Source organism: Syzygium oleosum, unplaced genomic scaffold, assembly GCF_021117445.2.
Source record: "Syzygium oleosum isolate NSW1041296 unplaced genomic scaffold, Sole_v2.1 Sole_v2.26, whole genome shotgun sequence".
Taxonomy (NCBI): domain Eukaryota; kingdom Viridiplantae; phylum Streptophyta; class Magnoliopsida; order Myrtales; family Myrtaceae; genus Syzygium; species Syzygium oleosum.
In genome coordinates this window covers 343,996-369,358 of record NW_026607510.1, presented here as the reverse complement: position 1 = coordinate 369,358, position 25,363 = coordinate 343,996, and the positions used below count along the sequence as shown (strand labels likewise).

The 25,363-nt window shown below is 40.8% G+C and overlaps 4 protein-coding genes across 8 annotated transcripts; 2 read left to right on the top strand and 2 right to left on the bottom strand.

The window, feature by feature from the left end:
- Nucleotides 1–920: 920 nt before the first annotated feature.
- Nucleotides 921–7,296, bottom strand: LOC115682599 (uncharacterized). Its single transcript, XM_030606862.2, has 12 exons — nucleotides 6,941–7,296; nucleotides 6,684–6,830; nucleotides 6,460–6,574; nucleotides 6,276–6,370; nucleotides 6,008–6,099; nucleotides 5,043–5,080; nucleotides 4,062–4,297; nucleotides 3,882–3,975; nucleotides 3,576–3,766; nucleotides 3,125–3,344; nucleotides 1,879–2,046; nucleotides 921–1,568 (listed from the first exon to the last, which is right to left on the bottom strand). The coding sequence occupies exons 1-12, from the start codon at nucleotides 7,169–7,171 to the stop codon at nucleotides 1,417–1,419; spliced, it is 1,779 nt and encodes a 592-aa protein (XP_030462722.1). The 5' UTR covers nucleotides 7,172–7,296; the 3' UTR covers nucleotides 921–1,416.
- An 8,010-nt stretch (nucleotides 7,297–15,306) lies between these two features.
- On the top strand, nucleotides 15,307–23,092 carry LOC115682597 (putative pentatricopeptide repeat-containing protein At5g08490). 5 transcript variants are annotated; one of them, XM_056303201.1, is made up of 7 exons: nucleotides 15,308–18,351; nucleotides 18,561–18,664; nucleotides 18,759–18,823; nucleotides 20,039–20,477; nucleotides 20,898–21,923; nucleotides 22,044–22,870; nucleotides 22,948–23,092. In XM_056303201.1, exon 1 carries the CDS (start codon nucleotides 15,659–15,661, stop codon nucleotides 18,308–18,310), a length of 2,652 nt encoding a protein of 883 aa, XP_056159176.1. In that variant the 5' UTR covers nucleotides 15,308–15,658; the 3' UTR covers nucleotides 18,311–18,351; nucleotides 18,561–18,664; nucleotides 18,759–18,823; nucleotides 20,039–20,477; nucleotides 20,898–21,923; nucleotides 22,044–22,870; nucleotides 22,948–23,092. The 5 variants fall into 5 exon arrangements, with proteins under 5 accessions (XP_030462720.1, XP_030462721.1, XP_056159176.1 ...); XM_030606858.2 differs by adding an exon at nucleotides 19,725–19,766 and having other exon boundaries at nucleotides 20,898–22,870; XM_030606860.2 differs by lacking the exon at nucleotides 18,561–18,664 and adding an exon at nucleotides 19,725–19,766 and having other exon boundaries at nucleotides 15,307–18,351; nucleotides 20,898–22,870.
- Nucleotides 19,852–20,404, bottom strand: LOC115682600 (VQ motif-containing protein 31). Its single transcript, XM_030606865.2, has one exon. The coding sequence runs from the start codon at nucleotides 20,402–20,404 to the stop codon at nucleotides 19,865–19,867; it is 540 nt and encodes a 179-aa protein (XP_030462725.1). The 3' UTR covers nucleotides 19,852–19,864.
- Nucleotides 22,566–24,465, top strand: LOC115682601 (uncharacterized). The gene is made up of 3 exons (XM_030606866.2): nucleotides 22,566–22,811; nucleotides 22,948–23,091; nucleotides 24,187–24,465. The coding sequence occupies exons 1-3, from the start codon at nucleotides 22,566–22,568 to the stop codon at nucleotides 24,328–24,330; spliced, it is 534 nt and encodes a 177-aa protein (XP_030462726.1). The 3' UTR covers nucleotides 24,331–24,465.
- The last annotated feature ends 898 nt before the right edge of the window (nucleotides 24,466–25,363 follow it).

Genomic DNA, 25,363 nt, shown 5'->3' with positions numbered 1-25,363 from the left:
AAGAGCCACCGCGGCATCGAGCTCCCGCCCTAGATCTAGCAACTCGAGCTGCGCCGCAGCATGTAGAGATGATTGCTCTAACCCCATGGATTCACTCGTAACATTGGCCAAGACGCTGGCATTAATTGAAGAGGTGAAAGTTTGGTACCTGGCCTTCTCGACTCACAATCGCACCCCCTTGGAGAGCTTCGGTTTGCTTCTTTTTCTAAATTTGTAGTTGCTTTCACATTTTTCTCATTGCCATAAGTTGAGAACATGCAGTGCCGGATATGATGAGAATGTCACGGATTTTGAGGAGCTCCGAGCTCAAAGTTGGTGGATCACAACGAGCCCAGTCAAGCCAATTTTGCCGCTGCCGGAGCCAAATTGGGTGGAGGCGCAAGAAAACGAGGCGAACAGCCACTCCTGCTCCACGGCCGTCGGGCTTGTAGCCATCATGATCTTGACGAACTCAATGGCCATGGCCACACTGCCATATCTAGAGATTCAGCGGCTCACCATCAAGAATAGATCTGGATTGGTTGCCATTGACAACCCTACGGTCACCGTGATCACCGGCAACCTCAGAAGAAGATTGAGCCGCCTTGGACGATGAAGAGGAGCTCTCTAGGGAAGAAGATGAACAGTAGTGTGGAAAAAGACAATCGGAATACTTCATACCAAACATATTAAGTCCCCTCGTACCAAAGATAATTGTATTCCAGTTGCCACGAGTCAATGGCCTCCAGGGGCAAGGGAAAGGCATAGTGTGGAACAATACCGTGGGAAAAACATGTCAAGTCGAGCCTCCCAATAAAAGGGTTGGTCCAAAATCATAGAGCAGAAATACTGGCAAAAGCTAGCAACTGCTAAACAAAGGTCAGTCTCAATCAAGGACGACTCCCACTCCTCGATATGAGAGGAACGTGGTACATTTGCACTTAGACATTAAGGCAATCTTTCTTCTCTGAAACAACTAACTAGCAAAAATGTATGGTTACAATAATAAGATCACATTAACGTGTGAGTTCAAACTGTAAACTGCCAAAAAAAACAAAACTCAAACCAAACAATAATCAAGAAAAGGACCAAGCAGTCTATCTAAACATTTTCTTAAGGAATGTAGAGCCGCCATTGAAGAATAAAAGCCAATTCATATCACGGTCATGGACATGGTGTGCAAGAAGAAACTGCAAAGCTCCTTAAAAAGCTCAGCTCCATGCATATGCCGCTAGGCCCCGCTATTCTGGAGGATGCTACCCTGCCTACAACCCTTCCTTAAATATGTATATATAGCCTACAAATGCTAAACAAGCCAAAATTTGTCGAAGTTAATAAATGTAAACAAAAGAAAAATGGGAAGCAAGCGAGACACACTCCCGATCTTAGCTGCACATCCTGTGCCACGTGCATTGTCTCAAATGGATCAATGGCGGCTCAGTTTGTTTTCTTATCGCCTTCCGTTGAGGAAGCCACCTCTGTACCCTGGGATGCTTGAACATCTTCAGCCGCGAATCCATATTCATTGACGCGCGTCTTGTCTACAGGGTATTTCCATCTTTGGTACAGATATATCAGGAAAATGATGTCTGCACAATACCACCACGTAACAAATATGAGAATTGCTTATAATAACCAGACAAAAGGACTAAAACAGCATATTCAAACCACCGTAGAGAATAATCCAGCACAATATAGTAGATCAGACGACAAATTTAATTGTGACTATTTTAACAAGACAGAGGAAAAGGGCCATAACTTAAGTGCGCTCGTGTGTCAATGACAATAAACCTCTACATATAAAATTTACTCAGTTTGGTAGTCATTGGGAGATTAGCCACCAAGTCTAGATGCAAAGATCAAGCAAGAAGATAAGCTAGCTACAAATGATTAGATTACCATCGCGAAAGACAGAAAGCCGATGAAGTGTTGGCATTTTTATGACGAAGGCAAAGAGATCGTCAATGATGGTGTTCAGAAATTTGTAGGTCATCTGTCTCCAGGGTAGATGTGCCACTGACTTCAGTTTATAGTTAATAAATAACTGAGGGCACATTGTGATGAACCCTGCAACCACAGAGTGACAGGAAATTTAGAAACAAGAGCAACATGATGACAATCTATATTCTCGGTGACAATGGCAGTTAATCCAAACTTAAGGGCAGTTCTACTCTCCGTCATTTGATAAGAGAGACCACTATCATGAATAACGAAAGTAGAACAAGAGAGACAGACAGCCTTCACAAGGACTTAGAAAATAAAACTGAAAGAACAAAAACAAAAGCAAAACAAAGTAATAGATACCTTTGAAGAATTTCAGGGCAAGAAGGTTTAGCATCAATACTTCAAAATTCCGAAAGGATCACTGACAAACATGTATTATACTTGGCCAAATAACTATGTCTGAACTTAATCAACCATAGTAAACGACCAAGAAAACGAGCATATGAATCCATTACCCAAAGTCTAGATTCAACTGTAAAGTTGGAAGAATTTGCATGAAGTATGCTCAATAATCAAATCAATTCAATTATTAGTGCATAACAACAGTGATTCTTTTCCAAGTAAAAGTTTAACTCCCAAGAGAATTATAACAAGAAAAATGTTAGGCAAGGAAATCGTGATAGAGCAGTACGAAGCATATATCTAGGGGACAGCAAAGAGAGACTTCAAGAAATGCTAAATACACATTCTGCTACTCATGTTTCCTTTTGATTGGTATGGAAAAAAGTTTCGCAAGTGTTTGGTGTGGCTTCAGGCTCCGTCTTAAAAGTATCAGACTTTTACTTAATGTTGAACACCTCATAATTTTAAAAAGCATATAAAAAGTACTATTTCAAGTCACCATAACTTTTTTTTCTTTATATTTCAGAAAGTTCAATGTATTTTTTTTTATTTTCTTAGTATATTGAGTGGATTAGTACATAGTCAAAGTAGTGGTTGTGACCATGTGATAAAATTCAGCAGCTCGAGAATGTCATAGTATCGTGGCAAATTGAACTAAAATACAGCAGAAGCAGCATAAAGACAGAGGCCAGAAAACAAAGGTAGCAGAAGACACTCGATAGAAATGCCCAACCACTTTTTTTACTTGCTCCTATTTTCCATATCCTTATATGAGTGGAGTGTAGGGGAGATGACTTACCAAACATGTAAACACAGCTTGTGAGTGAAGAGAGAATCCATGAATACCAGCTCTTGTGGCGCTCATACATAAGGGAGTAAACTGAAGAGCATGCTACAAGGAGGAAAAGAACATAGGAGAGATACTTCATAGCAAGATCATCATATTCTTTCGTTTTGTTCCCTGCATATGATTCCCGATCACGAAACTTCAACATGGGTATCTTGCCACTCCTATCAATCTAGAGAGGAAAGAGAAGAGTTAAGGCACTGGGAAAATTGGAAAATTGAGAAGTATTAATGCAACCGCAGAGCATAATATCATTTTGTTACTAATGGACAAATTTCTCCTCATGTTAGATTCACAAAGTAAACTTAAGAAATTCACAAGAGTGGGCACATGCTTACTCTTGTGCAGCCCTACACACAGAGATGCCTACGAGAAAAGCTCATGCATGCTTTCTTAACATTACCTCTATGTGCATTGCCTTCCCAATCTTCCAGAACTCTATGCAGCAACCAATTCCAGAACTTGCGAGTATCATCCATGATGTGTCATTGTCAAGAAGATACAGGAATACAACGAGCTGACATATGAAGTTCACCACAACAGACTTTGCAGAAAGACCCTCCATAGACTTGTTTTTGTTCCAAAATTGGATATCTACAGAGAAATCAAATGGATATTTATTAGCCATCATCCTGTCCAAGAAGTGAGACTCCTCGGATATCAATGCCTACTTAATTTGTAGGGAAGAGTGCTATTGGAGATAATATACCATTCTTGAATGCCAGGAAGTCAAACACTGAATGAAGCAATGAAACAACCATTGTGATCCCCAGGAGATAAGGATTTCCTTCCAAGAATACCCTCTGGAATTTAAATAAGAGATCAAAATTGTAAAACCAAGAAAACATGGCAAGAAATAGAGAGTGAAGAGCACACATGAAAGGAGTACCTTAAGTTCATCAGACTCCCCCTCAAGCATGCTTCCATAGCTGCGATGGACTTGAAATGATTGATCAATTTGTAAAAATAATTGCCACTTGGTCATGCTGATTGGACCCACATCCAGATTTAGTGGCACTTCATCCACCGTCTCATTAATGGGTATCAACTTATCTCTAAGCAACCAAAATTCGTTGAAGTAGATAGTTGGATAATAACTTCCTGTACTAGGTTCAACATTCAAGTCTGGATATAAAAAGTTAAGAAGATTAACGTTTAGCATTATTGATTCCTTCAAGATAGTAGGAAAGTTAGTTTATCCCAAAAGCAAGATACTATATGATTAGGAGATAAAAATGAAAGTCTCCGTATATATCTCTACGAAAAATTGATTGTTCCATTATGACATGTGAAAAAATCACAAACAGAAAAAGTAAATCATATAGTGCAATCTTTGAAGAAATTTCTTCCATTTTGGAGCTTGAGAAGCATGTGGATCAAAGAATTCATCTACCAACCCGGCTAAAGTAACTTTGAGAAAAATCAATAAATACCAAATGACAACATAGAGATATTTAGAGAAGTCCATCAGAACTCAGAATGGACTTCAGAAGGCATTACTACAAAACGTTTATGAATTCATGATGGATACAGTCAAATAACAACGAAAACAGTCTAAACCTTCTTTATTTTATAATAGGCAATAGCGTCAACATAATCTCATCCTTTAAGGCCCATTCTGCACCATGACAATAATAAACATCTCCATTATCAGAATATCAACCAAATTCTTAAAAGTTGATAGAGAAGCACTTCATAACATTCCACATAGGTATGGTGCATGCACAAGTGCTGTTTCTCCATATATGGTGTACAAACACAGCTTTAGATGTCCAATGAACACATGATGAAAACCCAACGAAAATCATGGCAGCTGACTGCATTTTTATCAAGAATTGAAAGGTAAAAGCACGGAAATTATCAAGGATACAAGGAGCAATATTTGGCGGTACAGCGTTGCGAGGATACCTGCCAATAGATCACCAACAATAAGTTTTAAGGGCTAAATAAGATGCTAAGGAAAGCAACACAGGTAAAACAAGAAGTAGATGAAGACACAGAGATTGATGACATTATGACTTCTTCCTAATACTGAAGAAGTATTTGATAACGAGAGCAATTGATTGATAGGAAAGATTAGAGAATAAAATTGTCAGGGACAAAACTTTAAATGGTTCGGACCATTCACTTCTACTATATCGTTTGTTCTTCTTCTTTAGAAAAGAACTAGTATATTTTTACAATCTAAAGCTAACTAGGGATTGCAATGCCCAACAAACACCACACAATGAAGCAAAGTTGTCAGTAAGGATTTGGAAAAGGGGAACAATCTGAGAACACTCTTGTATTCATATAGCTTCCAGAACGAAATCAAATTACCACTCACATGGCAGATGACAATAGACGAGAGTAGCTCATTGGTTTTACAAGTTAAAAAGATATAGAACCACCTCAAACTCATGAGGCAGCAAACAAATATATGCAAGTAAAATGACAAGCTCCAATTAACTAATTGCTGAAGTTGTAAAGGTGGAAGAGGGCCTACAAAAGCGTCTTTATCAATTAGCTATTTGGCGAAACATGCGTTCAATACCTATATAGAGTGGACAAGACATACTAAAACATAGTTACCTTATCATATCATCGCAAAGTACCAACTATGATGACGCAAAATTGCGCCCATACATGTGCAGAGCCACAGACACACAGACAAATACCTCAAAATGATAGGTTTCACACTTTAATCAAGAAAAGTGGAATCAAATTCGATGGACCCTTCGCAGCAAACATCACCACAGAACTAGTGGCATAAAGCTTGTTAACATGCCAACTAGAACAAAAATGCAGTTATTTATTCCATTACTTGATTGATAAACATAACAAAGACATCATTACCGTGTGAAGTCCTCAACGAGATTAATTGTGACATTGGGCTTCCAATATGGAATCCATTCAATAGGGCCCTCATCCTTATCTTCTTCAGTATCCTGGACCCAAAACATAAGTTGATAAACAAAGAAGCTCTCAAAAGGGTGAAATCATTAAGCCATGGAAGTGGCGTAGGCTATAGCCACACAGCGAACAGTAAATTTCTGGTAGGATACATAGTACATACTACTAAACCAATAATTGCACATATACAAAAAAGAGAGGGCAGGGAAACCTCAGAGACGCTTCCAGCTCCATCAGATTCTTCTTGACCTCCCAACAAGCGCTTTCTTTTATCTGCCCTTGACTTGGGTAAGTGTGTCACAACAGCTGAAAGATCAAAGAGAGGAAATTTCTTGAAATAACTAGCCATGTAGCTCAAGCAACAAGAAGAGAAACGCAAAGCGAAAGCAACGTACGGTGTGTCTTCCCAAAAGCGGAAAGCGGCTGGTACTCGGGATCGCTCGGATCAGGAGGGAACCCAGATCGCGCAAAGAAGACATGAGCGTAGAGGCTCCCATTGTTCTTCAAAGCCTGCAATGAATGTTCCCCCCACAACGTCACTACGCGCGCACTCATATAAATAACCAAAAAATCAGGCCCTGAAGATGGCAAAAGCAGATGGCAAATGAATTCGCGTTACCTCGGAAGGATGGTAGGTCAGGGAAAGGAAGCGAGTGCTGTGCGGTCCCCAATCAGCGTAGGGAATGTTGGCCTCGTGCCAAACGAGCGCGCCTTCACTACCAAAGTCGTTGAATTTCTCCTGCTCGGAGAGGTACACCCACATATCCTGCGAGAGAAAAAATTGCGCAGAAAATTGAGCGAGCGAGCGAGCGGGGTAGGTTGGGAGGGGGGCAGCCGCGCAATCGAATCGGAGCACGGCGGCGGAGGCGGACTTACCAGGGATTCGCCCTTCTGGAAGAGGTTGGACATGAGCATGGCGGGATCGGAGGGCTTCTTGGGGGAGAAGAACTTGGAGGCGAAGTACCAGAAGACGGCTATCCGGATGATTCCGGTGAGACTGAACCCGCCCTGCTCCCGCCGCTGCGGCTGCTGCTCGCCGCCTCCTCCTCCTGCTCCTCCTGCCGCCGCCGCCCCGCCGCCGCCTCCCGCGGCCGCCGGCGGTGCCATCTTCTCCTTCGGTGGTGGCGGACGAGCGATCGACGGCGAGGTAGAGAGAGAGCAAGAGAGAGATCTGAAGCGGGGACGGAGAGGAGAGAAGGGTGGGGGGGGGATGATGCGATCGAGATTCGAGACCTAAATAGCGCACGATTCGATTTTTATATGTTGGGATTGCATTGGAGGTCGAAATTTTCGAATTATATTTATTTAATTTTAATTCGGGATTTTTTTAAAAAGGAAAAAAAGGTATGCAATGATGCGACAGCGCAAGTGGGACACGTGAGGACGCGCGAATATATTTCAGGAACAAATATCTGATCAAAATGGTATTTTAATACAGAATAGCAAAAGTAAAAGGTAAAAAAAAAGTCAAAAAAATGGTTAATAATATGAAAAATCCCAAACTAGAATATTTATATCAAAATTACCCTAAATTAATTTTTTGACCATAAAAAATAGTAAATTGGTACACTTGTAATAAATTTTACCCCAAACTAGTGCATTTGTGACAAATTTACCCCAATTAGTTTCCATTAAATTATATTAATATCACGAAAGATCATAAACTGGTAAATCTGTAACAAATAAAGCCTCAAATTGGTACACCCGTCAACTGTTACGTGTCCTCCAACTCTGCAATTTGACGGTAAAATCTAACGGAAACTAACGGAGGGTAAATTTATCATAAGTGTACAGGTTTGAGATTTTTTGTAGTTAAAAAATTAGTTCAGGATAAATTTGTTACAAGTATAACAGCTTAGGTGTTTTTCGTGGTGTTAACAAAAAAAACCCCAAATTATGCCCAGGCTAATTTAAAAAAAAAGGCACCAACTTAAAATTAGAATTTTCTACATTTGTTGATATTTCTTAAAATATCAAGATAATGAATATATAACTTCAACTTTGGATGATATTAGTGAAATCACAACTTTACCACTGAATCTGTCATGCTCAAAAAATAAGAAAAGATTAATTTCATGGTGTGACTTCGTTGAGGCTTATATAGTTCACGAGGAATCAAAATTCAAGGACATAAATTAGAAATACTGATTTATTAATTTCAACATGCTTAAATTGATATATAATATATATTATATATAGGTTGATTATAGAGAGTGAGGGTGAAAAACATATGGACATAGTATTTGTTGGCGGAGACGGGTATACTCCGACATACTTATCGGATAATTATCAAAGTTCAAATTTACCGAGTTGCGATTTTCCTGGCATTCTACAGATATTGCTAATAATTATAGTTCCTTGTTTATTTACCGAAATTTTATATATCCTCAAAGAATTGCCAAATACCTCCATTTTTTTTCCACCCAAAAGTAAGCTATTTGGTTAAACACACCTACTTAATCTTTCACCTCAAGTTCTAAGCCCCAACTCCATCGTGGATGATATAATGTCTTGAATGAAAAACATGAGTTACATGTTTTCCTATTTCTTCTCCATTTGGAGGAGAGTTTCCCATCTCTTCATAGCCATGTTCAGATTTGCTCTGGGCCACGACAAGCCAAAAAAGCTTGAATTTAACCGGCTCGCGGGGCTTTGGTGTCAGCAGGTATGCATGGTGCTTTATGGATCTCCAGATTTTTTGCACTCGTAGCTTGAGCTATAAAAGAATAAATTTTTTTGTGTAATTTTGTATAATGCAAACAAGATAGACACTGTGAAGATACGTGTTTTATGACCCAAAAAAAAGATACGTGTTTCATATTTTCAGTGTTTCTCGTTCTGAAAAAAAACAAAAAAAGACTCTGGAGGTTACGTTTACGTTTGTCAGCCGAATTGGTTGGTGCATGTGATTTATGCATAATTATTTAAGTAACCTAAGGCTCCGTTCGTTTCGCGGAAAATGTTATGTTTGTGGAAAATATTTTTCCGAAAGTCATTTTCCTGGAAATGACACAATTTCCCGGTGTTTGGCTGAAATCTGAAAAAGTTTCGGAAAATAAATTTTAATTTTCCCCAAAGTCATTGAAAATAGTTTTCTTTTTTCTTTTTTTTTTCCTTCTTCTTCTTCTTCCTTAGCCGGTCGCCGGTGACCAGCTCGAGCCTTGTCACAGGCTGGTGAGGCTCGAGCTCGCCGGCCTGTGGCGAGGCTCTAGCTCGCCTAATCTAGCGCGAGTGAGCTTGCCCAAGGCTGGTCGGGCAAGCTCGGGCCTCGCCAGATCCGGCGAGCTAGGCGAGGCTCGCCCGAGGTTGCCAAACGTCGACGAGGCTCTAGCGACCTCGGGCGAGCCTCGCCCAACTCGCCGAATCTAGCAAGGCTTAAGCTCAAGTGAGGTCGACAGATCTAGCGAGCTAGGCAAGGCTCGGCAAGGCTCGGCGAGGCTCGAGCCTCGCCCAGCTCGCCCACGCCAGATCAGGCGAGCCGGAGCCTCGCTACAGGCCGGCAAGGCTAGACCTCGCCGGAATTTGACAAGAGCTCGAGCCTCACCGGCCTGTAGTGAGGCTCGAGCTGGCCAATCACCGATCGTCGCTGTGGCCGACGACCGGCTGAGGAAGAAGAAGGAAAAAAAAAAGAAAATATTGAAAATAAATGGTGAAAGAAGAAGAAAAAGAAGGAAAATGATTTCCTCTTTCTCAAAAGAGGAAATTATTTTCCTCAAAAGTGAAGGCATTTTGTCCACATGAAGGAAAATGTTTTCCGTGGGGAGTTATTTTCCGTGAAACGAACACCGAAAAATCCGGAAAATGATTTCCCAGAAGTTATTTTCCGTGAAACGAACAGAGCCTAAGGTAAGATCTTAAACTGCTTCGTCCGAGGCTCATGCAGACATAAGTATCCTTAAAATAAGGAATGCAATCTTGTCAGACCGCCAGGTGTATAGACTTAAACAGGCAGGACGGCCCTAGTAAGAAGCGAAAGCTTCCCCTGCTTTAGTGAGGGTCGAAAAAGAGGGGAAGCAAACTTTCCTACGGGGGCCTCCACGGCCTGTCCGTTCGCATGCAAGGACGACGCATTCCACAGATGTGTTCCTTATTTTAACATGCCGGTGCCTACACACCTCGCACCTCTAATTAAGGAATAGTTTTATCTTCCCTCATCCTAGGGAATACCCCCGTGTTTTAATATCTCAGAGTTTAGACGAAACCTTTTAAGATCTTGCTTATGACAAGTAACCTTGAGTCATCAAAGAGTAAGTTTTTTTTTGTGTAATCTTGTATAATGCAAACAAAATACATTGAAAAAAAACAACAAAATAGACACTGTGAAGATAAATGTTTCATATTTTTAGCGGTTCTCATTCTGAAAAAACAATATATAACATGTAATATACACATGAGGGACAGAAGGTGAGAAAAAATTAAAAAACAATTTGTGGGACAGAGGGAAACTTGAAAATTTTGGTGTGTTTTAGGTGCATTTTCTTCACCTAGCTTGCTCCCAACCATTGAGACTGAGGTCATACCTAAGAAATGGATGATTGTCCAGGAGGAATTCTACAGAATATAATATCTGTGCTTCCCTCTCTACGGGAGATCTTCCTTTTTAAACGCCCCACTGAAGCTTCTTGGAAGCTTCCTAAGCTGGAGTGAGGGAGTATCCGGAAGAGATGTTTATAATTTCTCTTTTGGCACGAGAAGACATAACTTTAGTTTATATGGTTTAGAAGATAAGATAAGTAGAGAATATCGGCTGCAACGTTATCTGATTGATTGATTGATTGGTGCATCTGCCTTAATTAATGATGATTATTTTTAAAAGGGTTGCTCATGAAATTAATCCGTCATTGCAACAAATTTTATAGGTTCCGTGCGACGATTAGAGAGATGTGTGGTCATGCAAAGAGAGGTTAAGGCGTGATGTCAGATTAGCTCTTACAAGAGAAAATAACACAAATGGTCCATGAACTTTGAACTAATATGTAATGTGGTTCATGGATTTTTGGTACATATTCAATTTAGTCTCTGAATTATATGAAAATGTTCAATGTTATCCTTGTACTTGAATTAATAGAAGGACAACATTGAACATTTTCATATAGTTCGGGGACTAAGTTGAACGTGTACCAAAAATTCAAGGACCGCATTGCACATTTTGATTAAAATTCAGGGACCATATTGAACAAATTAAAAGTTCGTGGACCATATTGTATATTTGATCGAGATTTAGGGACCATTTGTGTCATTATCCATTCTTTCAAAGTAGAAACCATAATTTCAAACTTTAAGGCTTTGTATCTTGAAAAAGAAGATGGTTTAGTTCAATCCAATGCTAACTTCGGCCTTGGGCGTGACTTGTGGTTTTTCCTTTGTTTCTCCACAGTACAAACCACCACCACCACCACCACTCATGTCTGTTGAGGAGATTCGACATGTCTTTGCCAACAGGAAGGAACCTGAGCAACTTGAAAATGTTAGGTTGAGATGTAGCAACCAAAGATGGGGTGACTCGGTAAAATCGTAGCCAAATAGAGATTTTTGCGACCCTTTTCGTGGAAGTGCTTAGGTTAAAATTTCTACAGGTGTGGACTTTGTAATTTCTGCAAATAATTGTGCGGGCGTAACAACGAAGGGGATCTGTGCAAGCAATAACAAAGAGAAAGATGGCAGTAGAGAAATATCAAGACGGGATTTATAGCGGTTCGCGCTTTGCCTGTGCCCCTTCCAGTCTCTTAGCTTTATCAAAACCGAGCAAGCCGTATCTACTAATATCAACATGCATGCGTTGCAAACTGCTTGCGAGGAGAACTTGTTTCTCCTGCAGTTTCTTTTTGTCGATGCCCTTACATCAGAACTAGAGTTCTTTCGTCCTCTGCCAGTCCTACGATGGATTTACGAATCCCTTTGTCAAACACCTTTCGCAATCTTTTGCATATGCAGGAATGTGTGTTCACAAGTGTGTTCAAATGAATCAAGTGTTCAGAGAAGATTTGCAAATGAACTCCGAGCTCCAAAAGCGAGACTCAGCAAAAGAATATGTGTTCACAAGTCCGCGCTTATGCAACAATGCACTGCTATCATCGCCGCTTCGCTTCTCGTATTTATAGATCTTCAAATCTGAACGTCGAAGCATAAATTAATAGTCGTCGCATCAATCTTGGGACATCTTCCAATAAGGCTGCATTTGACGAGTCTTTGCAAAAGCAGCTTTGGAGTCTCTTATCTTGACTTACTTTCAAAACCCTCCGCGCAAAATCTTGTTACGCAAATGCCAGAAATTCAAGGGAAAAACCTTCTTTAAATTAGCATAATAGACAAAGAGATAGGATGGTGGCAGCCGTGCCCCACCACGCTCCTGCAAATCTCATTTGGGTCGTGCGACTGGGGGCCCTACCTGCTAGGGCGGTTCACCTTGGGGTCGCATCTACCTTGACTTGCTCGACTCGAGCACCATCTTGTCTGGGTCATGTTGTCCTGACAATGCCTTGCCTGGGGTCGCACGATCCCTGCGAAGCTTTGACAATGTTGTTGTCGGCTAAGTTCGTATACCATAAATTGAAATCAAACGTCAAGAAAACTAACCTGAAAGCAGTACAAACAAATAAGCAGAATGTTGATCCGAGCCCAACGAAGTAACGTTGTGTCCTTAAGAGGAATTTGGCCCCTCAACCGGTACCCGAGGATTTGGACAATCGTCTCCCAGGATAGAACGGATCTCGTTCCTCCGAAGCGGTACGTATTCGGAGGACCCCTTCGAACGCAATTTCGCAGAATAATCGCACGAAATGATGAAGTGAAAAATGTCTAGAGTGTGTCGGGTGCGGCGGGAAAAATGTCTCGCGGGAATACGAATGCTACGAAGTGTCACTACATTCCGAACTAAACTGTTCGGTCATATATTGAAGTGACGAAAATGAAGAGTTGCGAGTAATGAAGACTCGCTTTCGTGAATAGTAGCGAAGGTTCACTTGAATCGGTTCGGTTCGTGAACAGTCGCGAAGGGCTTCGGTTTTCGTTCGGGCGAACCGAACCTCACGAACAGACATGTTTGTTTGTCCAAAAAATAAATAATTAATTAATTTCTAACACCGGCCGGACAGCGGCGGCGCGCGGGGGGAAACTGACCTAGCTTGGCGTAGGTCCTCTCCCTTCCACAAAAGTGGGATACCCCTTGGGGCCCAAACCCATTTGTGAGGCTCAACTATTTGAACCAATCTCCCATCTCTCTTCTATTCAATGTGAGACACTTTCATCCACACACTTTTCATACAATTCTATGGGATTTGGATACCAAAATCCCAACAAATGTCGGTACAAGTGCAATCCGATGGCCTGGTGCAATGCTTCACACCTCTGCTCGGGTGGCTTGCCTTGGGCCGTGCCACCCCAACGGGGTCGCATCTACCTTGGCTTGCTCGACTCGAGCACCATCTTGTCTGGGTCATGTTGCCCCGACAATGCCTTGCCTGGGGTCACACAATCCCCGCGAAGCCTTGACAACGTTGCTACAAGTGCAGTCCGATGGCCTCATGCAATGCTTCACACATCTGCTTCCTCTTCTCTCTCTTATTTTTTGTAAAAAAGAATGTGCTTATTTTTAAAAAGGCTTCTCAAAATGTTCCAAATACCTATTACGAAACACTATTCATCTTAGAAGAAATTGAAAATACATTGGTTTAAGTAACTTTACCTAAATGCGGGAAATTTACTGCAAAATCTATAAACTTATTGCACTTTTCACAATTCATTCATAAACCTTTTTAATTGTGCTATTTGAGTTCTAAACTATTCATTTTTTGCCAATTGAGTTCATCTGATCAATTATTAAAAAAAATTCGAAAAAGAGAAGCAAAGAAAAAAAGGAAAAAAGAAAAGAAAATTATAAAAAAAAAGATGGAAAAGAAGCAAAGGAAAAAAGAAAAGAAAATTATGGAAAAAATATTTAAAAAATATTAAAAAAATAAAAAAAATTGTCCACGTTACATAGGACGCCCAGCACATGTCAAAAATTTCCAACCAAAATTGGCAAAATGAACCCAATTGGCAAAATGTGAAAATGTTTAGCATTCAATTCAATTGAATGGTTTAGGACTGGGCAAAAGTACAATAATAGGTTTAAGATTTTTGTGATAATTTTCTCCCTAAAGGCAAAAGCGATCTAGCCCTAAATTGATTAGCCTGTAAATAATCTTCTAAATATGAAAATGTACCTTGCCATCTTTGATCAACAATCAAGCATATAAATCACAAATTATCTTGCCAAACTTGGGTGTGCTACAATATACGAAGGGATAATATCACGAAAAATCCCAAACTGGTACATCTGTGATAAATTTACCCAAAACTAATTTTTTGACCACTAAAAACCCCAAACCGGTACACCTATGACAATTTTATTCTCAGTTTGTTTCCGTTAAATTTTATTGTCAAATTGCTTTGTTAAATGACATGGGGTAATTGACTAATGTATCGGTTTTATGTTTACCCTCCGTTTGTCATAGGTGTACCGGTTTTTTGTTTTTTGTGGTATTAATCCAATTTAACGGAAACTAACGGAAGGTAAATTTATCATAAGTGTACCAGTTTGGGATTTTTGGTGGTAAAAAATTAGTTTAGAATAAAATTGTCATATGTATATTAATTTGAGATTTTTTCGTAGTATTAACCCATATATGAAATAGAAAAATGATATCGGTGAGCTGGCTCTTCATTATCTGAAACTTTTAATATTATTGAAGTCATGTTGTATCCAAGTGTATTTCTTCCATTCTTCAATAATCATAAGATGAATATAACAATTATAGTGGAAATATCTCCATTTAACATCTTCATAGATTCGAATCGCCTCAAATAGATCAGACTCTTGAAGATCTTCAATCTGCGATACTTCTTCTGCATTCACTCTAAGAACTCATCGAATACTCTTCTAAGATTTTGCCATCATCGAGATAATTGAAGGGATTTCAATATTGGTTTTCAAATTATCCAATAGAGTGAAAGACAACATTGCACAATATGTAAAGATTGAGGATTACATCGCATAAATAATCGATTAGAAAGTTAAGGATGCGTTTGATAACCTCGATAAATGCTGAAAAATAGTATTTTCAGCACTTATATCAATAAATGCGCTTGAAAAATAGTATTCGATCAGTCGATAAATTCAACACATCATTTGATAAATTAATTTTGTAAATCGATTTAATAAGAGTAATTATAACTTACACTTGGTGGTAGAAAAAGTAATTTCCGACAAGCAGCCTTTTCATCCTCAACAAAATCGAACGCAATCGAATGATCTCTGAGCTCCCTGCGAGCTCGCTCTCGGCAGTTCCAGCGTCAAAAGAGTTGTGCAGGGGAGACCGAGAGGGGGTGGCTTCGTTGTTCTTCCACCTTCTCTCAGCGCCAAACGGCATTCCTTGTGGCAGTCATGGCAACCCACTATTGCAGTGAATCCAAATTTGCCTTCTCATCATCAGTTCAATGCTGGGCCCACCGCCCATAACCTGTTTGTCGAAATGCCGCTGAAGCAGTCTCCATGTGGGTAGGTGCCATGTGTATTGCCTTCGAAAACGCTTGAGTACCCACTTCTTCCCCGGCATGCACGAACCGGATTTCAAAGCATGGGGCGACGTGATCAGGGACTATTGCACCAACGCCCGGCACAAGGAAGCCGTTTCCTTTTTCCTTCAAAAGGTCCGGTCTTCCTCGGTTTTCAAACCCAGTTACCAAGTCCTTTCATCTGTTCTCAAGTCCTGTGCCGCCCTCTCGGCCCTCCACTTGGGAAAGACTCTTCATGGGCATTCGTTAAAGCTTGGCCATCTTTCTTGCTTGTGTATATCGAAAGCGCTGCTCAACTTGTATGCGAAGTCCGGAGCTTTGGATGACTGCCAAAAGTTGTTTGGTCAGATCCATAGCCCCGATATTGTCCTCTGGAACATTGTATTGTCTGGGTTTGCTGGGTCCAAAGGGCTTGAGGCTGAGACAATGAGGATGTTCAATAATTTGCATCTTGTCCAGGACCCCAAGATGAGCTCTGTCACCGTTTGCATCGTCCTTCCTTTGTGCGCTCGATTAAGCAATCTGGATGCGGGGAAGAGGGCGCATTCGTTTGTCATTAAATCCGGCTTGGATACACACACCCTCGTGGGAAATGCACTAATCTCAATGTACGCAAAATGTGGGCGAGTTACGACTGATGCTTATGCTGCATTCACCTGCATCCCTGACAAGGATGTGGTTTCATGGAATGCAATCATTGCTGGGTTTGCAGAGAATAAGCTGATAAATGATGCCTTCAGAATGTTTTGCCGGATGCTGAAAGGATCAACAGCACCCAATTATGCGACGATCGCAAATGTTTTGCCTGTTTGTGGTTCTCTGGAAAAGAGCACTGCTTACTGCATTGGAAGACAGATACATTCTTTTGTGTTTCAACGAACGGAGCTTGCGGCAGAGATCTCTGTCTGCAATGCACTTATGACATTCTACTTAAGGATTGGACTGGTAGAAGAGGCTGAGACCTTATTTAGACAGATGAAAGTGAGAGATTTAGTTTCGTGGAATTCAGTCGTAGCAGGATATGCATCAAATGATGAATGGTCAAGAGCACTGCAGCTTTTTCACGAACTAGTCTTGACTGAGAGATTTACCTTGGATAGTGTCACTCTTGCTAGTGTTCTCCCTGTTTGTGCACAATTAAGACAGATTCAGTGGGGTAAACAGATCCACGGATATGTACTTCGACACCCTGGCTTATTTGGGGATACAACAGTGAGGAATAACTTGGTTCATTTTTATGCAAAATGCGATGATGTAGAGGCAGCTTTTTTGTCATTTTTGATGATTTCAAGTAGAGATGTGGTATCTTGGAACACGATGCTCGATGCCTTCAGTGAGAGAGGATTTCATAGCCAGTTTCTGGACCTTTTGAGCTGGATGCTCAAAGAAGGAACTAAACCTGACTCTGTCACCATGCTTATCTTAGTAAATTTCTCCATTTCACTCTCGAGAGTACAATTGGTCAAAGAATTACACGGATACATTGTCAGGTCTGGTGTTTTGATAGGGCAGAAAGTGTCCACTATTGGAAATGCAATGCTTGATGCATATGGTAAATGCGGTGATGTTGATGGCGCCTCGAAGATTTTTAATAGTTTATTGAACAAACAATATTTAGTCTCATACAACTCAATGGTGTCTGGACATGTGAACCATGGATCACATGATGATGCGTATAAGATATCAAACAGGATATTTGAAACAGATCTCATCGCTTGGAATTCAATGATTCGAGTTTATGCTGAAAATGAATGCTTTGATGAAGCTCTAACTCTCTTTTATCAGTTACAAGCTCGAGGAACGAAGCCCGATGAGCTGACAGTCATGAGCCTCCTCCCTGTATGTGCTCAGATTGCCTCCATTCATTTGTTGAGGCAGTGTCATGGATATACAGTCAGAACTTGCTTTGAGGATGTTAGACTAAACGCTGCTCTTTTAGATGTGTATGCAAAATGTGGAAGCATAGTGTATGCTTATAATATTTTCCAGTTGAGCCCACATAAGGATCTGGTGATGTTCACCGCAATGGTTGGTGGCTTCGCTATGCATGGTATGGGGGAAGAAGCACTTAAAATTTTCTATCACATGATTTCATTAGGTATAAAACCGGATCATGTTGTCATCACTTGTGTGTTGTCTGCCTGTAGTCATGCTGGCCTCATAAATGAAGGATTAGAGATATTTGACTCCATACAAAACGTTCACAGAATGACGCCAACTACGGAACAGTATGCTTGCCTAGTTGATCTCCTCGCTCGAGGAGGTCGAGTGAATGATGCGTACTCTTTCGTGACTCAGATGCCCATTAAAGCTAGTGCAAATATTTGGGCGACCTTATTGGGTGCATGTAGGACTCACCATGAGGTGGAATTAGGTCGAGCAGTGGCGCACCATCTTTTTAAAACCGAAGCCAATGACGTGGGGAACTACATCGTGATGTCAAATCTTTATGCTGCAGATGCCAGGTGGGATGGTGTTTTGGAGATGAGAAAGCTAATGAAAACAAGAGATCTAAGAAAGCCTGCTGGATGCAGCTGGATTGAAGTGGATAGGAGAAAAAATGTGTTTATAGCTGGAGACTACTCTCATCCGGAAAGAAGCATTATATTCAGCATTTTAAGTACCATGGATCAACAAATCAAGGAGAGGCTTGCTGGCTCCTCTGTTGACATGCTACTCAATCCCACTTAATGCCTAACATTGCCGAGCAGACTTAATTTGCACGCCTTGATGTAAGATATCCTTGTCTTGCTTGGGTGTTGCAGATGTATGATTTGATTGAGTTTTTCCTTCTCTAGTAGCCTTTAATTTGCAACTCATTAACCATGCACACTTTGTTGTGACTATCTGCATATATAATGTTTAATCTTCAAACTGAAACACATTTCCGAGTTTGCAACTTGAGAGTATTTGATTGTACTGCTCTATGTTCCTTTTGTAGGTAAATTTGAATCTTCAAGGACACTTCATGCCATTTATTTCTCTTGGCTAATTTGGTCACTCCGTTGTTCCTCTGCTCCCACTGGATAAAAGGAATTGTCTTGGGTAGACCCATCAGAGTTCCTTAACTCCTGTTCTATTTTTCTTACTAGTACATTTTTGTACCGTTAAGGCTAATTTATAATTTCAATTCTTGCAGTGACAATTGATTCTCAACAATGCGTTTATTGGATGTTGAGAATACAAGTGCTCCCAGGTTGACAGGTAAATTTTCTACTTATTTTTTCTTTTATCCTCAGGTCCATGTGTCCAATATAGTTGTCTTCAGTTGAATAACTTAAATTCAAGTTGGACAACTGCCATGTCATTGGCAGACTGGCACTTAGGTGACCACAGTTATGGCCATGTCGACACACAAGTATTGACCTTCTCTCTCTCTCTCTCTCTCTCTCTCTCTCTCTCTCTCTCTCTCGTGTGCGTGCATGTGCAACATAAAATGAGATGAAATATATGATGTTGCCCACATACTTCCTACTTTAATTTGTGAAAATGTAACTAATGTGGCTTGAAGTCTTAAATTAGCTGTATAAATATGTCACATATATGTTTTGGGGGATTAAATGTAAGAAGCAGAAAATATGGTTTTTTGTGTTATTGCGCAGCTTTCATCATGTTTTGTTGGCTGTGAGCTTTTCTGCTTTTTGGAACCGCATCGTAAAGACTTTTGCATGAGTGGAAGCAATCCTATAAAAAGTGCGTCTCAATTTTTCATCATTTTAATTTATTTGCCATATACACTTTTGAAGACCTTACATAGATTTAAGGTGCATGGATGGACTTTTACTTTTTACTTTTGGCTTAATCTAAAACTTGTGACAGACGCACTTTCGCTTTTCTTTAACTTGCATCATCTGAAGCTTTCACGATATACAAATGATGACATGGAAATTCACACATAATTTTTCCAGACCTTTCTGAGATTTTGATAATATTTTCAATTTTGGCGGGAAAGCAAAAAGGTGGGCTTTTGCTTCTTAAAAACTACAAACAAACAGGCCCTCAGTCTTAAAATAGGGAAGCAGAAAATGCTTATCTGAAGAAGCTTGGACAGTCTTGAAGTCCCTTGTGTTTGTGGACTGAAACTCATATTCAATACAAATTGCAGGTATACAACATTTTGGGCATGTCATGGCCTGAAAATGAGATGGTAAAGATTTTTTTTTCTTTTGGGGGGGTGTTTAGGGGGTTTGCACACATGCACTACTGACTGGAGTTACAAATCAAGAGCACGGTTTACTGCTGAAGTTATGATCCTTCACTTGTCTGAGGAGAAGTTAAAGGGAATAAATTTAATAACTCTGGTTCAGTAAACCCTGGCTTAGAACGGGGAGACGGATGCAGATAGAATCTCCTTTCTCTTATGGCTCTTTCTTCTTCTTGATTATTTAACTGCGGAGATGTGTGTTCCATGTTTTGTAGCTCAATAATGGAAAGCTTCGAGAAATTTGAAGTAGGGGTTCCCAGCGGACTTAAGATGGCATCAGAATTGCTGATTGATTTGGAGAGTGAGGAATGTTGGTCAGTTGATGAACCAGGTTTGAAGTGGATGGTGGGTTTAACTATCTGAAGCTTCTGCCTTGGGCACTGCCTTCTCTCGTGCAGTGAAACTGTTGGCCTCTTCATCTTCATGCTCCCAATTCTGTCGAGAGAGCCTTCCTGTGATGCATCAGTTTCTGATGGACCTGTTAAGCGCTGTACAATCTCTCGGAAAGTGTTTGTGTCGGTTTGTACAAATGTGGTTGTAGGCCTAGAAACAGCTGCACCTTGTGTCGCTGGCTTCTCCATGGATGTTCAATTCTGGAATGAAGACAGAAGACTTTTCTCTGTCCCCAGTTGAGGCTTTTTCACCTTGCTAAGGGTATGGTCTTCAGCCTGCAATCAAATTCAGAGTTCATCCTAATGAAATCAGTAAAATGGCGTCAAGTTGCGACTCTCAATTCGCACTATTACATTTACTCATGAATAGAAGAGTCAACCTCGTGTTATCCTTTGCCTTACATAACAAGATAACAATCAAGAAAAAGAAATGCCAAATGCCCCTGATAGATGGTCAGCAAGTAGTAAGAGGAATGGTTATGCTAATACGTGGTCTAGTATATTGCATACTGGTAGTTTTATGTGTAGTAAGGTCAGTGAACTTTAAAAGTACTTATGAAAATTCTTGTTATGACTCTATCAGAATGTTAGTGTGTGAAAAACATGCTGTTTGTTTCTCTATTAATAGTTTATAAGCATGACATGTATTCTAATGGCCTTTTGTTTGGAATCTTTATACCAGGAGCAACGGCAAAAACTTAATGGGAAAGCCTAAAAAGATGGCATGGTGCTGGTTACCCACAAAAAAGGTGTGGAAACTATCATTCTGAAGTCAAGCACCTTTCTGGTAGGCATAGGGAGGGAGAAACGAAGAATCGAGTAAAGGAGGCTTTGTTTTTCATATTTTTGCCCCTACTGTTTTCAGTATCTGTCAAGTGTCATATGCAGATTGGGTGGTGTTGAAAGCGGGTAAAAAGACCTCAAACATGCAGGAATGCATTGCTCTATTACCAGTATAATCTCTGCTCTTGTGATTGGCTACGATCAAGATCAGATTGGGGCAATTGACTTAGGATTATAGTGGAGTTAGTATTTCTTGACTTTACCGGCATCTGAAAAGTGGGATTAACATAAAAGGCCATGAACTAGCACATGGAATTAGGCAGAGAGCAAAATTCGAAATCATTTCGGTTAAATTAGTGGCACGAAGGTAGGCTTACTAAGATAATGGAGGTTGGCATTGAGAATGCAGGAGGAGAAACATGAGTTGTGCAGATGAAAGAAAGAGCATATTGGGGAAACATTCTGGGCAGACAAACTCTGGTGACATTTTGCTCCTGTTGATCATAATTAGCATCTCTAGCATCCCAGTTGGTGATGCATAGAGACCCTGCATTTCTTCCATCAACTGGGCAATCATGAAGTATTGATGGCCTACGGCAATGCAACTCATGGACGGCGTTTAATGCGAAATGATACGCCGAAGACAAACGGAAAATAGAAGCGAACAGATCGTACCTTGGGAGGGACTTTGAAGATTGATGAATGCCTTGGCGTCTGAAGGGCATGCGGTCGTGCATCCATTCAATCATGTGTGAATGCCTTAGCCCACAGGAAAGAAGAGGGAGTGATGATGGTTTGGTCTTTTGTAACTAAAAATTGAAGAGGTCTTTGGCGTACACTCAAAAGCCAGTTAGGACAGACCAAATGTAACCCTCCATTACACAAAAAGGCAAAACCACCTTAACTTCCCCCATCTCTCTCCTAGGTTGGCATCATTGGTTGAATGATACTAGAGTCAAACTTTACAGTTCACATGCCTCTTTCAATTCAACCCATCCAAAAAAAGGCAAAATCACTTATCCTTTTTCATACGGTTATTGAACAGGACATTATTCTAGAAAGAGTGCAAACATCGCCACCCCATCGGTATCCGACCTAATACCACGACATTATCGCCACATCGGGTGCCCGTGTCATGGCGCTCCTTCGATTCCGTCTTTGGTTGGGCTCTGGTGGAGGCAGGGATCGCTTCTTGCCGCAACCGGCCGCAAGATGAGGACGACAAGGGGGTTTTTCCTCTTGGTTATTGAGAAAAAAACATCTCGATTTCTTAACAAATATGCAACCAACCTCAACAGACAACTTCATCGGATACCAAGTAGGGAACCGTGTGAATACATTAGATCTCAAAGTCATCTTTGACTCCTACTTCAAACCTATTGAAAATAGAATCAAATCATTAATTTTTTAATCTAAAGTTTTTGTCTTTGTTCAATGATCTTATTGTGGCATGGTTCATGTCAATCTTATAAATTACATATTTTAATTGAGGGTAGAGCCTAATTTTGCATATTAACTCTTATTCATTTCAATACTGTTCTATTTGTATCCATTTGGATCACAGTTCATGAGAATCAAGAATCTAAGAAGCATATCAAAGGCTTCATCTTTCCCCATAGAAAGGGAGAGAGTTGAATTGGGTGAGAAAATGGAGGATCAGGTGAGAAGATACTTGGAGAAGGCCGCCGGTGGAGAGGGAGACGACAAGCTGCCTCCGAAGCTCTTCGAGAGCCTCGTCTTGTCGGGCCTCCGCGTCGACCTCGTCGAGCCCGGTCGCATCGTGTGCTCCATGAACGTGCCCCCTCGATTGCTGGTAACCTCTCCCCCTCCCCCTCCCCCTCCCCCTCACCTCTGCTTCCGTTGCTCATCTGGGTATGCTGGATCGTCCCTATTCGGTGCTTCGTCTGGGGTTTCTTGGGGAATGTCTGTCGTGATATCTTTGGTTGCAGAACGCGGGCAACTTCTTGCACGGCGGAGCAACGGGGATGCTGGTGGACGTGGTGGGTTCTGCCGTCATGTTCACCGTCGGAGCCCCCCTCACGGGTGTCTCCGTCGAGATTAACGTCTCCTACTTGGATGCTGCTTTTCTGGATGTGAGCCCCTCTCTCTCTCTGTTTCCCTCACCTGCCTCTTACTCGCAAATGCATCTCTTAGAGCATCCGGTCACAGCTACTGAGCATTGATGCGCGTATTCCATTTTGGGTTGACTCAATCTGATATAAGAAGCAAGAATAGGCACAGCACTTGAGAATCTGATGACAGATGTAAGCGGAAACGAGTGGTTCTTCAAAGTCCATTTGGGTTTCTGTCAAATGATAGGTAAGAGATGGAACCCGATATCCAAATGGGAGCATTCATCGTAAAATCACATCATCATTTCGTGTCTCATAAGCAAGACCCTCATGCGGATGTCTTTAGTATTCGTACCTTTTTCCCTTTGCAAAGAGTACCCACATAGAAACTAGGTTCACCATACTGCTTTTTGAAAATTTAGCTTGCCAAGCAACAAATAACCGAAATACAAACTCCAATTAAGAACTGAGGGTATTACAACATCTGAAAAAGTCTTCAGCTAATAGTCTCAGGCTGGTGCCGCCTCACTAATTTACTTTAAGATTTGGGGACCAAAAGGTCGGTTCTACATTTTACTTCTCCCAGGAAAATGAAACTGATTAATCTGGATAACCCTGAGTGCTGGATTTCTTACTTGCCGATGGTTTACTTATTTCTACAGAAGCACAAGGAAAACAAGCTTGATCGACATTGTACCTGCACAAATTAGTTTGCCAAGCCACAGATAGACAAATAAAACCACTTAACTAGCATGAACCTGGATGCTGCAAAGTTCAGCAAACATTTGAGCTATTCTTTATACTCTAGAAAGCAAATTTTGTTGGATGAACTGAGCTGTTGGCATACCATAAAGGGATGGACTGTTTATTGGTGAAATGGTGGTTTTAAATGGACAGTTTTATCTGATATTCTAAATTCTCTAGTTAGGATAAATGTTTTCCCCCAGGGCATTGCATATACCATCATGTCTCTTAAATTCGTCAGGTCACGGTAGAACGAAATGCTGCAACACATGGTTCGGTTTTACTTCGTGTTATCATGTATGCTGTGTTGTGAGCTTTTTTGGGTACTGTGGGTGCTGATTAGACATAAAAAATTGCTCTGACTTTATTCAGGAGGAAATTGAGATTGAGGCGAAGGTTTTGCGTGTTGGGAAGGCTGTTGGTGTCACAAGCGTAGAGTTCAGAAAGAAAAAGAGTGGGAAAATTATTGCTCAGGGTCGTCATACTAAGTATCTTGCTGTGCCTAGTAAAATGTGAGCAGTTTCATAACATGCAGAACATGTCCATTATTCGTCAATGGTTCTTATTGGAAATTTATACTTTTGTGTCATTTGATTGGAGTACTGGCAGATAATGTATATAATGAAAGATTTCAGAAGCTTATTCTCTTTAGCATGGTTTTAATTTTGTCTATACATGAAAGACGAGATAAGTGTGAAGTAAGTGGCTTTCTAAAGTGTGCCTGAGCAGATGATCAATCACAATTTGAAATCCAGGATACCGCTACTGCCCAGGGACAACTACGTGCAATCATGAATGTAGCTTATTGATAATCATAGTACGTCGAGGAAAGTTTTATGCAGTATTTCTGCCTATCTCAGCTGAAAAGGATAGCGAAATGGTCTAAGCATTTCATTTAATCTGCTAGTGTTTTCAGTTCAATCAGCTTTTGGTGGTTTAGGCCGACTTTGGAGAACACCAATGTGCAGGATTGGTTGTCTGCTTATCTGCTTCATGCTTTTCGTTGTTGTTGTTGTTGTTTAAGGACACTAGCACTTGCAGCTTTCTATTGAGGCCCTTATGAATAACAATGCGAACATCTTTTTTCATAAAGACTTACTAGTTGGGAAAACCAGTCTTTACTGAGGGCCTTTCATGTCAGCTTGCTCATCTCCATCGGGATATGTTCACTTTAACTGGGGTTGGAACTTGAAGCTGGATTCTGTGGGGATGAACTTGGGGTAGAGTAGAGTTTAATTCCCAACAGAGTTGGATGTTGAAGATTGCTCATATACATTCAGTGAAACTCGGGTATCATGCAGCCAAACAATTGGATTGTGTGTCTATCTAGGAGATGGTAGTCATGTTCTAATTGTGTGCAGCAAAGATTTGTTGACCGTTTCAGATAAATGAACAGCTTCCTGGATTAACTCAACCATACTTGCCAGTTCAGTCCATCCTTTTAGCTGTGGGAATGGGACTGATGTTGGATCCGTGTTTCTTGCGGTAGTTTCAGTTCCTGCGTGGTATGAAATGATTCAAGTGATTCGATTCTTGTTTGAAGTTGTAA